The 14964-nt window shown below is 34.9% G+C and overlaps 1 protein-coding gene across 1 annotated transcript in view; it reads left to right on the top strand.

Annotated features, from left to right (window-relative positions):
• The window catches only part of PLXDC2 (plexin domain containing 2), a 260986-nt gene that overhangs the window by 180457 nt on the left and 65565 nt on the right, over window positions 1-14964 (top strand). Inside the window, exons 5-7 of the mRNA XM_033078799.2 lie at window positions 1812-1934; window positions 4748-4866; window positions 13390-13489. Coding sequence (XP_032934690.1) covers window positions 1812-1934; window positions 4748-4866; window positions 13390-13489 — 342 coding nt within the window. The remainder of the gene's footprint in view (window positions 1-1811; window positions 1935-4747; window positions 4867-13389; window positions 13490-14964) is intronic.

Raw genomic sequence — 14964 nt, 5'->3', positions numbered from 1 at the left:
ACTTGATTTTTCTTAGTCCCATATCACCACCACATGAGTTGATTTCACAGAACAAGATGTTATCTATGAGCAGCCATGCTGCAAAATTACTCCAGAGAACCACCTGGTTTGTTTATCCATTTGCTTATATCATCTTATGACTTCTAGAACTAGTTCCATGAGCAGTTGTCAAGCATTTAACTATGTATTTCAAGAGAGTACAGGAGTAGAAGAATGACTAAAGCACTCCAGAAACTTACTTTTTTCATGCTCTCAGAGATTTCCTGTATCATATAGAGCAAGTCTGTTAATGAACCCTCTCATCTCACAATGTTTAGGATGGAGATATTGTTAAGAAAGTGAGGTTGCACACTAATAGTTTTTAATACTAGTAGTACAGCAGTTTTGATCAGGTTCATATTTGGTTCTGGAATTTCACAATCATGTTTTAGAGTTAGATTTATAGGCTCCTTCATCTCATGTTATATTGCCATGGTATTAAATGTAAGGAGAAAGCAACTCTTGGGCTTGGCAGTGAATGGTTTTGTAGAGGAAGAAAGACTCTCAATATGACTGAAGATGGAAAAGGAAACATAAACCAGCATAATTAGTGTTAAAAATAGTACTATAATTTTCCAGTAAATAATTATATTTCTTTGATATGTCTTTCTAATAACATTTTTCATGTTAGAAAATTTTCAGCTCCAGCTCTAATATTATTTCTGTTGAGATATTTGCTGTTGGAATATACTTCACTGAATCCATAGAAAAAACAAAAACATCATAAGACACAATCTGGTGAACACTGTAGAAGGAGAGGTAATATGCAAACATCAGTTTTGAAGATCTGTCTGTAACTCAAATCAACTTAAAAGCAAGGGGTAACAAAAAGACTTATTCTAGAGCTGAATAAAATGAGAGTTTTTAAATCAAGGTTTCATCTGGGGCACTTAAAATAAAAAGTTTCATTAGCCAGTTGGAGTTGGCAAACCTAAACAACACAGGTTTATTTGTAGACAATTGATTGTTTAAAATAGAAAAAGGTTCTTGCCATTAAAATACACTGATTTTTGCTTTGGACAAAACTACAGGATTACTGTGTTCACCATAGGTGACTGGTCTTCTTTCAAAGTAAGGACTCCAATTCAAAAGCAGTAAGAGGCTTTGGATGAGCACTTCAGAGGAAAGAAGCCCACTGTTGATCTGAGGAGTCCTGTCAATTCAGGGATGAATAGGACAGACTAGTGAGACCTGACACAGCAGAGAATGCAGTAGAAATGTTACTTGCCTTATAAACATGAAAAAGTCCTATCCGTTCCAATTTTCATCTGACTTTTTTTAAAAGGTTGTCACCTCTTGTCTGAAATAGTCCCTTACTCTTGTGTCTAGAAATATGAAAAAGGGTTAGACGAACTTTAAAAGAGGTCACAAATGGCATAAGAAAAGCAATCTGCAGATTTTTGAAAAGTCTGGAAGAAAGCAATATGGAATATACCTGGTGGTAAATGGCTCATTTTCATAGTGCCACATACTTGCATTTTACCCTAAACTGGAGTTATTCTTCCTTGAATTTTCACTGCTTTTATTTCTGTAAAAAAACTTCTTGATCTGTTTGTCCCATTATTCATTTTGGATCTTGTTTTTCTGGCAGCCATCACAGATGTTTTTCTGAAATTTTAGCTCTTATTTAATTCACTACAAAATTTGTGGTGGGATTAATTTCTCTCAGATGACTCTTTAATGCTCTGGCAATGCCTAATTCAACCTGCCATTTTATTAAATCTTTTCAGAATTTACTGAAATGGTCTCATTTTTAATTTTTTTTATTGTAGGTTTCATATATACTGGAGAAGTTGTGCATCGAATGCTAACAGCTACTCAATATATTGCACCCTTAATGGCAAATTTTGACCCCAGTGTGTCAAGAAATTCAACAGTCAGATACTTTGATAATGGTATGTAGCAGTTCTTGATAAATAAATGTGTCTGTATCCGTTGGCTCTTCTTATTTTCCCAAATAACTATTTTTGAAAGAAACATTGAGGATTTTTTAAATTTTTTTTGGGTTTTTTTTTTTTTGTTGTTTGTTTGTTTGTTTTTTATTAAGAGGCTATATAGAGCATGTGACTAAACATCTATAAACAATTATGGATTTAGAACGCAGTAAAGATTCATTAATGCCTTTTTTTAATTGAGCAGTTGTTATCTGGATGCTGAAGTACATAAACTCAAACTGGCAATACATTTTATCAGTTTTGAAAGGGAGAATCTCTCTTTTACAACAGTGTAAATTCCTGTTACTTCAAAGTATATATAGTGAATACAATCTGCCCACTACCTAAAATGAAAATAGCATTTGTGGAGTGCAGTAGCAAGAATGCACAGAAGCAGGGCAGGGATAAGGTTAATAAACCTGTCAATGAGTAAGTGTTCATGGAGTCCCAGAATTGGAATCCAATACACTCATCTACACCACGAGTTCTCAACAGCTCCTTGTAAAAAAGATTGAAAGAGGAAAAGGCAAGCTGCAGTGCTGTACCTGAAACTCTGTGAGAAGTTTCAAAGCCCTTGAATGTGTGGATATTTTTCTCTTGAAGTCGGTTGCAATCAATATTTTAGAAACTTAGCCTTTGTGGTTAAAAGGCATCTGGTGCTTTACCTCAGGCCTTTAGTGATCAACTACAGTGACAGTTAAAACTTAGAGAGTTTAGTATCATGACTTAATATCATGAGGTCCATGGCTTCTAGATTGTCCTGGATACACCTGTGCTATTTTATGCATCTTTATTTATAGTGAATTTAAGCAAAAATTGACAGTAGGTTTAAAAACATTTCCTATTTCCAATAGTATTTTTTTATTTTAGATCAGTTATCAAAATGTATTCTATATCTTTTAATCTAGTCATAACCTTTCCTTACAATCCAGTCATTGCAATGATTTTGTTAAAAATCTAATAAAATACTTACATGAGAAAATCCTACCTCTTCCACAAGGAATTTGGAAACAGAAGAAGATATAATTTTCACGTTGTAAATTATTTAACATTGTGGCCAGAGATTTGTCATCTTTAGTTAAAGAATCTGAGGATTCTGGAGAAGATGTTGCTAATTCCAATTATAGTCCTGACTTCCAGTCCTCACATCAGGTGTATGAGGCTGTATCATATGGCTTTTGTTATGAAGTTGAAGAGTTCTTGGAGATTTTGGATTCCTCTTTATGTGTAATGCATCATCTTTTGAGCTCCAGGAGCTTTAGTACAAAGAATTTTCTCTCTTAACACAAGAAAAAAAGGAGCTGAGCAGATTGCACCTTCAGCACCTCACTTCTTACTCATCTGTGCTTTGTCCCCATGAGTAAGTGCTCTGCCATAAAGCAGCATCTGCAGTGGGAAAGCACAGAGTGTGGGAATCCATCAAAGTCTCACTGATGGAGCTAACTGCAACTTAGGTACACACAAATCTACATAAAATCCTCTGGAATGAGAGGACAGTTTGGGTGGCAACTGATTTCTGTTTTAGCTTGAGCTTCTGAGGTGCACATAGATCTGAAGTACTCAGTAACTGACTAGAAGAAATTCTGGATAATTTTGCCTAAATATCTTTAGAGGCTAATTTATACTTAAAATTTTATGCAATCAAATAAATATTCAGAAAGTAGTTAATGAATGTGGTCACAAAGGACAAATTGCACTGTGTGCACATGAGTGTCGACTATATAGAAAGACACAAGGGACAATAATGTGTTGGACTTGGTGGACCCAAAATTTATATGCTCATAGTTTCATGACAACCCCTGTCAAGATGTTTTCATGACAGTTGCAGCACAGATCCATAACAAAAGATTTTTCAGGGATATATCAAAAATATATTGAGCTGGATATGTACTGACCCATCATGAACATTCTAGGAAGAAAGGAAATTAAAGTTTTAATCAAAGCACACAACTCTCATTACTGTCAAAAAAAGAAGTTTATGAGGAAGGCATGTAAAGATGAAAATGTTCTTTTCAGTTAACACAGTTTTGATGATAAGTGTCTCAACATCTGTAAAACATGCTTACAGGGTATGCAAGTTGCTTGAGAAATATTTTCAGTGTGATAAGTGCATCTTCAGCCAGTGAACTTCTGTGAATATTAAAAAGGCTCTTGCAACTAAATCTCTGCATACTAGATTCAATATTTACCCCATCTGTGAATTCTTAGTGAGTTTGATTTAAACTATATTTATTTATTGCCAACACCTAACATTTTTCAATATGCAGAACCTCAGCGAGGGCTTGCGCCATACAGGAAAAAAATTAATGTTATTTAATTAATGCATAGTTAATGAAACATCTGAATTCTTGAAATATTGTACTAAGCAGGGAACACTATTAGCACTTCACATTTCAAAGTCATCAGGATCTATGTATAAAGTGTAAAGAATGCCGCTGCACAAAAGTGGTAATGGCAGCACACCTGAACTGCTGGATCCTGCCTTTAGTGGTTGTTGAGTTCTTGTGCAATTTCAAACAAGCTACTTGACCACTCTTGCTTTAGCAGTAGTTGAAGTGCTTGTGTGTCACTGGGATGTCTACATTTAAGAGGATTTCAATTCCAATTTGTGTTTGTAATATATTTGGCATTTCAAGGTATAGATCTAAAAGTTGGTAAAAAGACACAAATCACTGTTCTTGTTTCAAGTGAAGTACTTTTCCTACAGTTAGTTAATATATTTCTCATATTTTTTTCTTCCTTTTGCCTCTCTACCCCCACTCTGGGGTTCACAGGCACAGCACTAGTTGTCCAGTGGGATCATGTACATCTGCAGGATAATTACAACCTGGGGAGTTTCACTTTTCAGGCCACACTTCTCAATGATGGGCGTATCATTTTCGGCTACAAAGAAGTAAGTTGGGTCTGAGAATTGTCATTTAAGTGGAAAAAATACTTTCTACATGTCAGGAATTCCCCAACATTTTTTGGGGGGAGGGAAGATACTTGAAAGATCAGTTATATAAGATCATTTCCTTATACTGCTTATAGGATCACTATTTTGATGAAAATGATACATTATTGTTAAGGTGATTTTCATATAATTGACTTTAAAAACATCAACATGAAACAAATATGCTAATTCTGGATTTCAGCTGGGCTTTTTTGCATGTTTGTGAGTGTTAGGTGTTAAGTAAATTCCTGGGGGTTTAGTAAATTTCCCTTGGGTTTTGAAAGATAGGATCTAAGTTTTTCGATTAGTTTACCCAATTTTGACCTGTTTCAAAATATTCTAGAATCAATGGTTATTGTTAAAAGGTCACCTATTTCCTGCAGCTGTAGTTTTTTGGCAACTCACATATTTCTAAGTTCATATATTTGAAACAAGAAATAACTGGTTTGTATTGCTAGCTCTGAGGTTTTCCATCTGTTTGGTGATAAAATTGTTTAGATTGAGACCATTTGGTTTGCCTTCATAGCACCAATATGTTGTCTTAAATGGGCTCTTGTGCATTCCTCAAATGTTTCAGAATTCCAGTTGTTGCTTTGAGTGATTTTTTTTTTTTCCTAGAGTGGCTAGAGCTGTGGAAGCTGTAGCCTAGTTGAATTTCAGTCCTTTGGCCAAGAGAGGTTGGAGCAGGTGATCCGATTCATGCAAATAAGAATCAGAAAGTAGACAAGCTTAAATCTCTAGGAACAAAATAATTTTTTCTTTTTTGTTTGTTTTTTAGTTTTGCTTGGTTTGGGATCATTGTTCTGTTTTGTTTTGTTATTTTAATCTGTTTGCCATGCAAACTGTGACTTTCTCTTCAAAATGTGGCTCTCAGTTATCCTCTTTATGGTAAGAAACTAATCAGTGATACAGCTGACTGTCCAGACTTGGAGAAATCTCTCTTCTCTTCTCTCTCTGCTATAAAACACTTGTGAGCCTTCAGGCTCATTTCTTGTGCCTATGTTGTAGCTGTGAAGCTTTAATGAAACAGAAATAATAACACTCCTATGCTGTTCACTAGAAAGCTAGACAGGATCTGGGTTTTTTTGCTAGCAGCAGTCATACTTTCACTTAAGACTTCCAAGCTGTCTTTGCAACTTGGAAAAGGATTGCTGCAAGATGTTCTTACTGGATCAGTATTGTAGAAACCAGAAACTTCTAGTAAGCCCATGTACATGGCTTTCCTTTTCTTATAAAAGACATGCTGATGCAAGGTCTACTTGGCTTTTTTTCTGAATGTTAGGTACAGGTTACAGTCTTCATCTATGAAAATGCAGTTTATTTCCATTTTGAATATGACTTCATGTAAGCTTTACTCTGCTTAGGACAATGAAGCTCCATTGTACTTGGTCAAAGGAATGTGCACTAAAAGCTTTGGTTATCTCCTGTTGTTGAAAACTCTTTTTAAAGCAAATCAAAAACTTCTAAAGACTGTAGAAAATTTCCTGCCTTCAAAACCTAAAGAGGTGGGGACAGATACTAGTTTTAAGATAAATTTGTCAAGAACTATATATGCATTCTGACACTAAAATGGTGACATTTTCAGGAGATTTCTGTTCCTGGTTATGAGATGCACTGACCTCTCTGTTACTATCCAACCCTATGCAAAATGGATCTAATATGGGTGATAGAAGTTGCTGTTCTAAATTGAAAGTATCTCGCATGTATTTTGAACGAAAGAAAATGATGACGCAGTGTGTCAGGTAGTAGAAAATACTCATTTAGGAAAACAGGAGTAAATGGGCCACTCCTTTACCACAAGTGATTCCTAGAACTGCAGGGGAGTCTGAGCTACAATACACAGGCTGCTTGCTCTCATTACGCTACTGGAAGCTTCCTCCAAAACCACATTGCTCTTGTGGGTAGGAGTTATTAATGTTCTTTTCATTAATCTTGAGACAGAAAACTGGAATTTGCAAATGGAATAATGTGCTTTTTGCTACTGCTGAATTTTTTAACTCATCCCCTCTCATAAGTTATTCCTGTCCTGAATGGAATTGCCAAACATTACTTTAAAGCTATTACACATAACTAAGGTAAGAGATTTTTTAAAGTGGTAATAGCAATGTATTAATTATCCATAATCTATTGAAAAAAAAATTTTAGAAAGTTCCAACTAGTGTATTCCATCAGAATTACTTGGGGGATGGGTTTTGAGACTGATCTTTCCAGACAACTATACTCTATTTGCAGCCTTTACTCCATTACCACTACCTCAGCTTTTTACTGAAATGAGGAAAGTTAAATAAAATTGCCAATCACTGATCAGACACAACTTGTCTGAAAAGAACAAACAGATCCCTTATAATTTTAAACTTGGACCTCATAAGTGCTTTTAAGCCTGGCTAGGAATTTATTTACTTTCCAGTGCTGAATCCATTGTTTTCTGAGGAAGTCTGGAGTCATTTCTCTTGCTGCTGAGTCATGTTGTCAGGTGCCCCATTAACTCCAGTCAGATTACTTGTGTAAATCCTCACTAGCAGAACTAAAAGTTGCACAAGATTTCCACTGTATTTTTGGTGCCATTTTATTTCAGCTTCACAGTTCATCAGAAATGACAGTGGTGTATGGCAAATCTGAGAGGCCTTCATGGCATTGTCTTTGGAAGTCTCCAAGCTGAAGCACCATGTAAGAAATGCAGTGAACAGGTTGCCAGTAGCTCCATCAAGCATCCCACAGGGGCTCTGTATTAGTGACACCAAGCATTTATCTAGAAGAGTCTGCCTTTAAAAAAGCTGTGATTATACATTTCAAGGGGTCTTTTATGTCTAATGTACTTTAGGTAAATTTTACCTTTTATTTCTTATTTATCCAAACAGTTTGAGAATCACTTTTTCACATTCTTCTTGCTCCCAAATTAGGTCTGCTACCTCATAAACCTGGTATTGACCATCAAGACAGGACCCTGGTGAAAGTTTTCTGAATATCAAAGGAGTTGCTCTGCCCAATCTTCTGCATTCTGTTGTTTTCCCCAATAGAAACCAACCTCAAATTTACAATTTTTATCCAAAAATTTAACAAAAAAAAATAATTAGCAGAACCATCAGAAAAGACAAATATGGAGACATTGGAATATCTTTCAGAAGAGTTAATTGTTAGGAGAAAGAACTGTACAATCAAGTTTTCAAAATATGAAAACAATTTGAAATATAAGAAGGACCTATAGAAAGTAAAATATTTATTTCTTTAGCAACTTACTTTGTTTACAGTGCATGTACCTTCCATTTTAAATATCACTTTGCTGACACCAACTCTTAGTATTCTGGGAAATGGTCGATATGTCAGGAAACATCAGCTGGCATGAAAATTTTTCTGATGTACCTCTACTACATAGGAAATACATTACAGTGCAAATTAGCCAATAGAACACAGGAATAAAGAAGAATTTTGGCGAAGACCTTCTCTTTATGTATTAGTAGTGAATACTCATTTATTTCTTATGTTCCAAATTTCTCCTAAGTTCAATTCTCAAGAGTTTCCTTCATATTAAACAAAATAACTATTCTATATTGTCTTTTCCCATTAATGTTTAGAGCTAATGTCCCTTAGTGTAATATTTGGGGGATTTTTTTTGGCCATGATTAATACAGAACAAATTAGCAAAGGTTCCATAGGTCTTGTTAATTGTTTAGGATCTTTTTCTTAGTATCATTGGGGAAGGCTTTTTTTGTTCATTGAAATAGTAATAAATTTCTATTTATGTAGTCATCCAGAAACCATTATTAAAGTTAAAATATTTGCTTGAAATTGCCTAATATATGCAGCTTTTGGTAGAATGAAAAGGAGACAGAATTGAATGAAAATTATTAAGTGCTAACACTTCAAGAAAATTGATGCCCCTGCTAGGCATGAAGGAAAATCCTCTGTTTTCAGGAACAAGAATTCAAACCTTGCTAAAACAATAATTTTAAAAAATAATTTTAAAAAATAATTTTAAAACAATAATTTAAAAAAATAAAAAACAACAGAAAACCCCAAACCAACAATAACTTTAAAAAAATACACAAAACCCCAAAACCACAGAAAACCAAACCAAAAAAACAAAGAAACTCAAAAAAAACCCAAAATGTGAATGGGTATTCTGCCTGCGTTATATACACTTGCCATTTCTTTGCCTCTTTTATTGTTACCAAAAATATGGACATGGAAATGATCTTTGATTTTTGAGGTGGTCAGTTTACACAGATTAAAACTCATGATTTTCATGCACTTTAGCCTGTGGACTAATTAATCACTACTTAGGAAAATGGCAATGAAAACCCTATATAAACATTGTTACTGTGTTCCTAATTATTATTTTGCAACATACTCTGGCTCTTATTTTTGACTCTGTTTTGAAGTGGGGCAGTAATTGCATCCTGCTTACCACCTCATTTAGAATAAGGTTAGAGGCCATAATTTATCCTTTTTTGAAGAATAAGATTCTGATATGACCTCACAGTTTAAAAAAATAAAATTTGAGAAGTCTGTTGAAAAATACTGTCTAGATTACAGATCCCAATGATACATAGAATTCAGCATAAAATATTCTAAATGCTCTTCTCCTTACTGTTGAAGTATATAATCCAAAATGTAAACATTAATGGCTTCAGTGCTAATGTGGGAAGTTTATTCATAAACTGGTGACTTGTACAACAAAAAGATCACATTGTCTGTGGTAGAGCTAACAGGTGATTTAGAATTATTCTGGCTAAAAGCCATTCTATGAAGGTAATACTGTAAAATCCTTGCAAACCATTAGCAATCACTTGCATGTCCCTAGCTCTCTGCTCAACTATTTAACATGTCAGCCTGTTATGACATGTCTTGCCATTCAGGTGAGAAATCCAGAACAGCAGCTCTCTGCTTGCTATCTATGTTTTGCTGTAATTTTCCATAAGTTATTTTAATATTTACTACAAGCTTTCTGTCAAAAGGGAATGTTGCCTAATCAGACAGCATATGGTAAAAGCTCATTTTATCTTGACATCTCATGCAAAAGATTTCACCTGAAATATGGCACTCAGTTCACACACTACCAGTTTCTTTTTCCACACCTTGAAAATTAATATATTATTTTTTAAATACAGGTATAATGCCACTGTAGTTTTTCAGGAGAATAAGAGTATTCCTTACAAGACGGTTGTAGATTGCCTTCTACTTTTATTGCATTTCTGACTGATTGTTTCACACAGGCTGCCCTTCAGTTTTAAGAGCTGACTATACTAATTTAAATTTGTTTTTTTGATCTTACAGAAGCTCTTGCTTCTAAGCCCTTTTTCTAAAACATGTATCTAAACTTTTGGCTGCTACTTCTGTTAGATTGGACCCTACTACTTTCTAATTTGTTTTAGAAAAGATTCTGAAAGTTCCGTGCTCTCAGTAGAATTCCCAGCACTGGAGTATTGATACCTGCAGGGATTTTGGCAAAATCCATTGTTACTTCTGCTTCAAATTTTTCTTATTTCTCATGAAATTTTTCTATATATTTCCTCATCAACTTGGCCACTGCATCCTATTTTAGTACCACATATAACTAAGTCATTCATAATTTTATGAACTTTCAAGGTCTGAACCAGGTTGTAATGAAAATGAATTTATTTTGAAAAACATACAAACAAATAAAATAAACCAAATCCCTCACTTGTGGCATTAGTACCACAAGAACTCATCACTTCTTCCCAGAAACAAAACAAAATCAAACCAAACCAAACCAAACTAAACAAAAAATGAAATAGTTTGCTATTTTCATAATTCTTGAGGGAAATACGGAATTGTTCAGTAATTCAAAAATTCACAATAAACATGTGAAAAGGCCCTAGAATAGAAAGAAGGAAAGAAAGGAAAGGAGTCTTATTTGAGAAGACTAGAGTGCATCTTCTCCTGGTTTACATTCACACGATACAGCTGAGTATAATCCTTTTCATGCATCAGACACAATTTATGCATTAAGATGGCAATTTTGCCATCATATTTTGTCACACACCTACTAATGCCAATTCCAAATACAGTTTGTGTCCTTTCTTCATCTGCTCTGTGTCCTGACTCTGAAGAGAAAGTCATTGCTTCCTCCTCATCAGTGTTTTTTCTAACTTAACTTTCAATAGGTTGTCTAGAGTATCCTCCTCAAAATCCTTTAAGACAGTTTCTTTCATAGTTAATATAAGCTTTTCCTCCCAATATTCTGAGACTGTGAATAATTCCCTTATTTTGTTTAAGCTTTCATGCTGCAGGAAGTTTATAGACTTATTGCTGAATTTAATGAGTCTTTTATTTTGACGAATTTGAAAATACGGCTTTTGGCCTTCTTCTGTCATATTATCCAATAACTGCATCAGAGTTCAGCTCATATAAGCCAAATTTAAGCTGATCTATTTCTGGCAGTATTTTCAAGCCAATTCTCTTTTTCCTGTCATTTTGACAACATACTACAAGCCTTTTTTATACCACACCAGATCTTGTATGTAAGAACCCCCCAAAAAACAATCACTAAATTTAGTAAAAGGAATGCAAATTTATGACAATGTCTAATTCACCAGAATTTACTTAACAGTGTCATTGGGAAAAAGGAAAACTAAAAGGTATTTTGGGAAGAAGGAGAACTACTGATGCTTAACTCACATGCCTGAAATCGTGCTATTAATTGTCATGTAGACAGAACTAAATCCTCAGTCATTGGATGAATAACCAGGTTTTTACTTTAGCACTTTTCTGCTATGTGAAAAATACTGGCCAACTGTATAATTTTTGCAGTTTTACACAAGTAAAGCCAGAACAAGCTGTTGGGCTAGCTAAACTACCTTGTATCTCAGTTTCTTACACTTGATCCAGTTCTATCTGTCTTCAGCCTAGAAATTTCTGGTTAACTGAAGGGCAACTTTGAAAAATAAGATATCCGAATATAAGATAGCTGAAAGCAGCACCTGGAAGGAAGTCATAATTGCTCATAGAAAGCTGTGGCTTATTCTACTCCTAAGGTACCTGCCTGAAGTTTCCAACTTCTGGTTATATCTTTCTGTGCTAGAATAAAAGATGCTTTAGTCCCTGAGTTATTTCTGCATGTCGTAGTACTTGTTTGTGGTAATCTGACCAGCTTTTTAGTATTTCACCTAAAAGTCAAATGGATAGAACACTCTAACACTTCTGTTAATGGAATTTGAGAACTAGAGAATTTACAGAATGTTTGTATGACACTTTTAATCTTCCTTCTTTTAATTTTTGGCATCTTTTTGAGAAATATATCCTCTCAAAATCTGTGTAATATATCATCAATGATCTAATTTTCAGGTGCAAGTAAAATGGTCACCCCATATCTAGGCTATATTTCACTGTTTGTGTAACCAAATATCATATCAATTAAATTTTCTTGCTGAGATGTCCCCTTTGACTGCTGGAGCTGTTCATCCACTACAATACTGAGATTCCTTCCATAACTGCTGCTTTCTACATCATGGTCCCCAAATGCTACCTTGCGCATTTTTTTTGTCTGTATTGTATCTTTGCATTTTTTGCAATGTCTAGCCTTGCTAATTGACTAGGCATTTCATTATTTTTACTCTGCTAGTGCCATCTGGAGAACTGCTAGGCAGTAAATTTATGTTTCCTTCTCAGTGTTGGATAGAACTTTTGAATGCTGTAAAGGCACACTGTCAGTCTGAGCTGCTCCTTTAGTGATGGCTGCTTTTTGTGATCAACCTAGTTAACTGTATTAATATTGCAGAAATGCTCCATGTCACTAAATGAAGCATCTTAAAAAATTTCAGTCCTATTATATCTGTACAAGTAACAGCCAAAGCTGCAATCTTGTCCCAAGAATGCAATCAAACCTGACATTTGTTTCCATGCACCCATGTTACCCAATGTCAATAAGGTAAAGTTGGATGGTCTGTGATCATTGACATATTTTTATTTCTTCCTCTAGATGTTGGCAATTGAGCATCAGGAATTTTCTGTGTTTACCACAACACTGTTTTCCTGCTATTCAAGAGCATATTAAACATTGTTATCATTCTGTCAGACCTCTTTACAGATTCACACAGTTTTCAGTGCAAGTTAACTGAGCCAGAAATTTTAAAATGTTCATCCCAAGCTTAACTTTCACAGTCTTTGTGTTCAATAGTAGACAGGAGGTATTGTCTCCTCATCCTTGAATGTACTAGCACATCATCCCACTTACTTCAGCTGAGGGAAAAAAATTACTGGGAATTACTGCCCTTTTCTGCTTTGTCACTGAACTCTAAGGGTTCATGTGAAAACAATGCAAAGAAAACTGAGATAAAAAACAAATTAAAACCAGTAATTTCTAGCTTCAAAAAATTCTTAATTCTACTGTGCTAAGTTATATAAAATATTTATTTAGAACTTTTAAGTTACACTGGTTAAGTGTTCATTTTAGCAGTGCTTTTTGTTTTCAGTCTTTTTTTCTAGTTCAATATTTCAATAATATCTTCCTGTTTTGTCTTGTAGATTCCTGTCGCTGTGACACAGATAAGTTCAACCAACCACCCTGTGAAAGTGGGACTTTCAGATGCATTTGTGGTCGTGCACAGGATCCAGCAAATTCCCAGTATGTAGAATCGTAATGGTACTAATGGTTTGGAGGCTGAGAAAATAGCATAAACTGATTTTATCAAGGGTGATTAGCTGCACAACAAATCACTTAGCTAATTTCAGCTTGTTAATTCAAGTGTAATTTTATTTGCTTGATGATTCCCAATATGGCTTTTCCTGTCATTGTTTCTTTTGAGCTGATAAATTAAGTAAATAAAATTAAATGGCCAGTCAAATAATGTCAAATTAAACACTCAACTACCTCAATTTGGTTTTCCATAAGATACTTTATCTGGAACATGCTTTCATATCCATAGTAAAGAAGATGCAATCTCTTCAGAAGAACTGTCTGTATCCACAAATACCCAGACTGGAAGGTCTTGATACTTTATTCTGTACTTCAAATTCATGTACACATATTAGTGAGAGGAAAGAAGAGGAGATACAGTTATTAAATAATATATTGAGCTCACATAGTCAAGATAGCAGTATTGCATGTGTCATTCAGTTTTGTCTGGCTTTACTTATACTTTGTATGGCTTCGCTGAAAACAAATAGTAGGAAATCAAGTGTGACTTCCTCAAAACTTTAATGTACTGTGTACAGAACCCTTGGAGGTTGTTTAGCCATTAGAGAATATGTTCACCCTTCAAGTGTACTGGGTTTACTTACATATTTGGAGAAAATTTCATAGATGCAGTTTTCGATTAAGTCCTAATGGCAGGTTGTAGATGGAAGGAGCTGTGCTTGAACCAGCCTCCTAGGTCTGAGTCCAGGTGTGATCTCCTAAAGTGAACTCCAGTCTCCTAGGTCTGAGTCCATGTATGATCTCCTAATGAAACACTAATCTTAAAGAAATTGGGATTTTAGTTAAAAGTTAGAATGAACTAGTCTTGAGATAGTTACCTGAAACTTAAATAATTGATTACCTGTCAATTTATGTTTGCTTAGCTGTGCTTGCAATGGGAAAGGATGAAACTAGTAGTTAGGTCCAAAGAACACAAAAAATTGCAACCAGAAACTCATTCTTTGCAAAACTGGAGTTGCCCCAAAAGCCATTTGTATTGTCATTAATAGAAAAGGTCAGGGTGAGGAAGACTTGCCTTACTTCCTCTTTTTAAGACCCCCACCCCACAAAAACTATCCCAAACTTAATTCAAGAAGCAACCACGCATGCTTAATAGCTATTTAAGCTAATTACCATAGGAAGCAGGGGATGGGAGGGGTTGGTATTATGAATATGAATTTGTTTGAACCTTTTGTCAGCAAATAGACTCTGTGACGACCTGTAATTTTGCAATGCTTATCAGGGGGCTACCCTATGCTGCTGCCCAGCGCAGAATAAACATACCCTTTCTAACTTTAAATTGTTAGAGAGTCTTTTGTCCGTCACAGTTGAGTATCAGTATTAGACCAACACTCATATTTTGGTAAATCACTAAAGTGAACTCTAGCCTCCTAGGTCTGAGTCCAGGTATGATCTCCTAAAGT

Source organism: Catharus ustulatus, chromosome 1 (assembly GCF_009819885.2).
Source record: "Catharus ustulatus isolate bCatUst1 chromosome 1, bCatUst1.pri.v2, whole genome shotgun sequence".
Classification (NCBI taxonomy): domain Eukaryota; kingdom Metazoa; phylum Chordata; class Aves; order Passeriformes; family Turdidae; genus Catharus; species Catharus ustulatus.
Note: the sequence above shows the minus strand (reverse complement) of the source record. Positions and strands in the feature narration are given on the sequence as shown.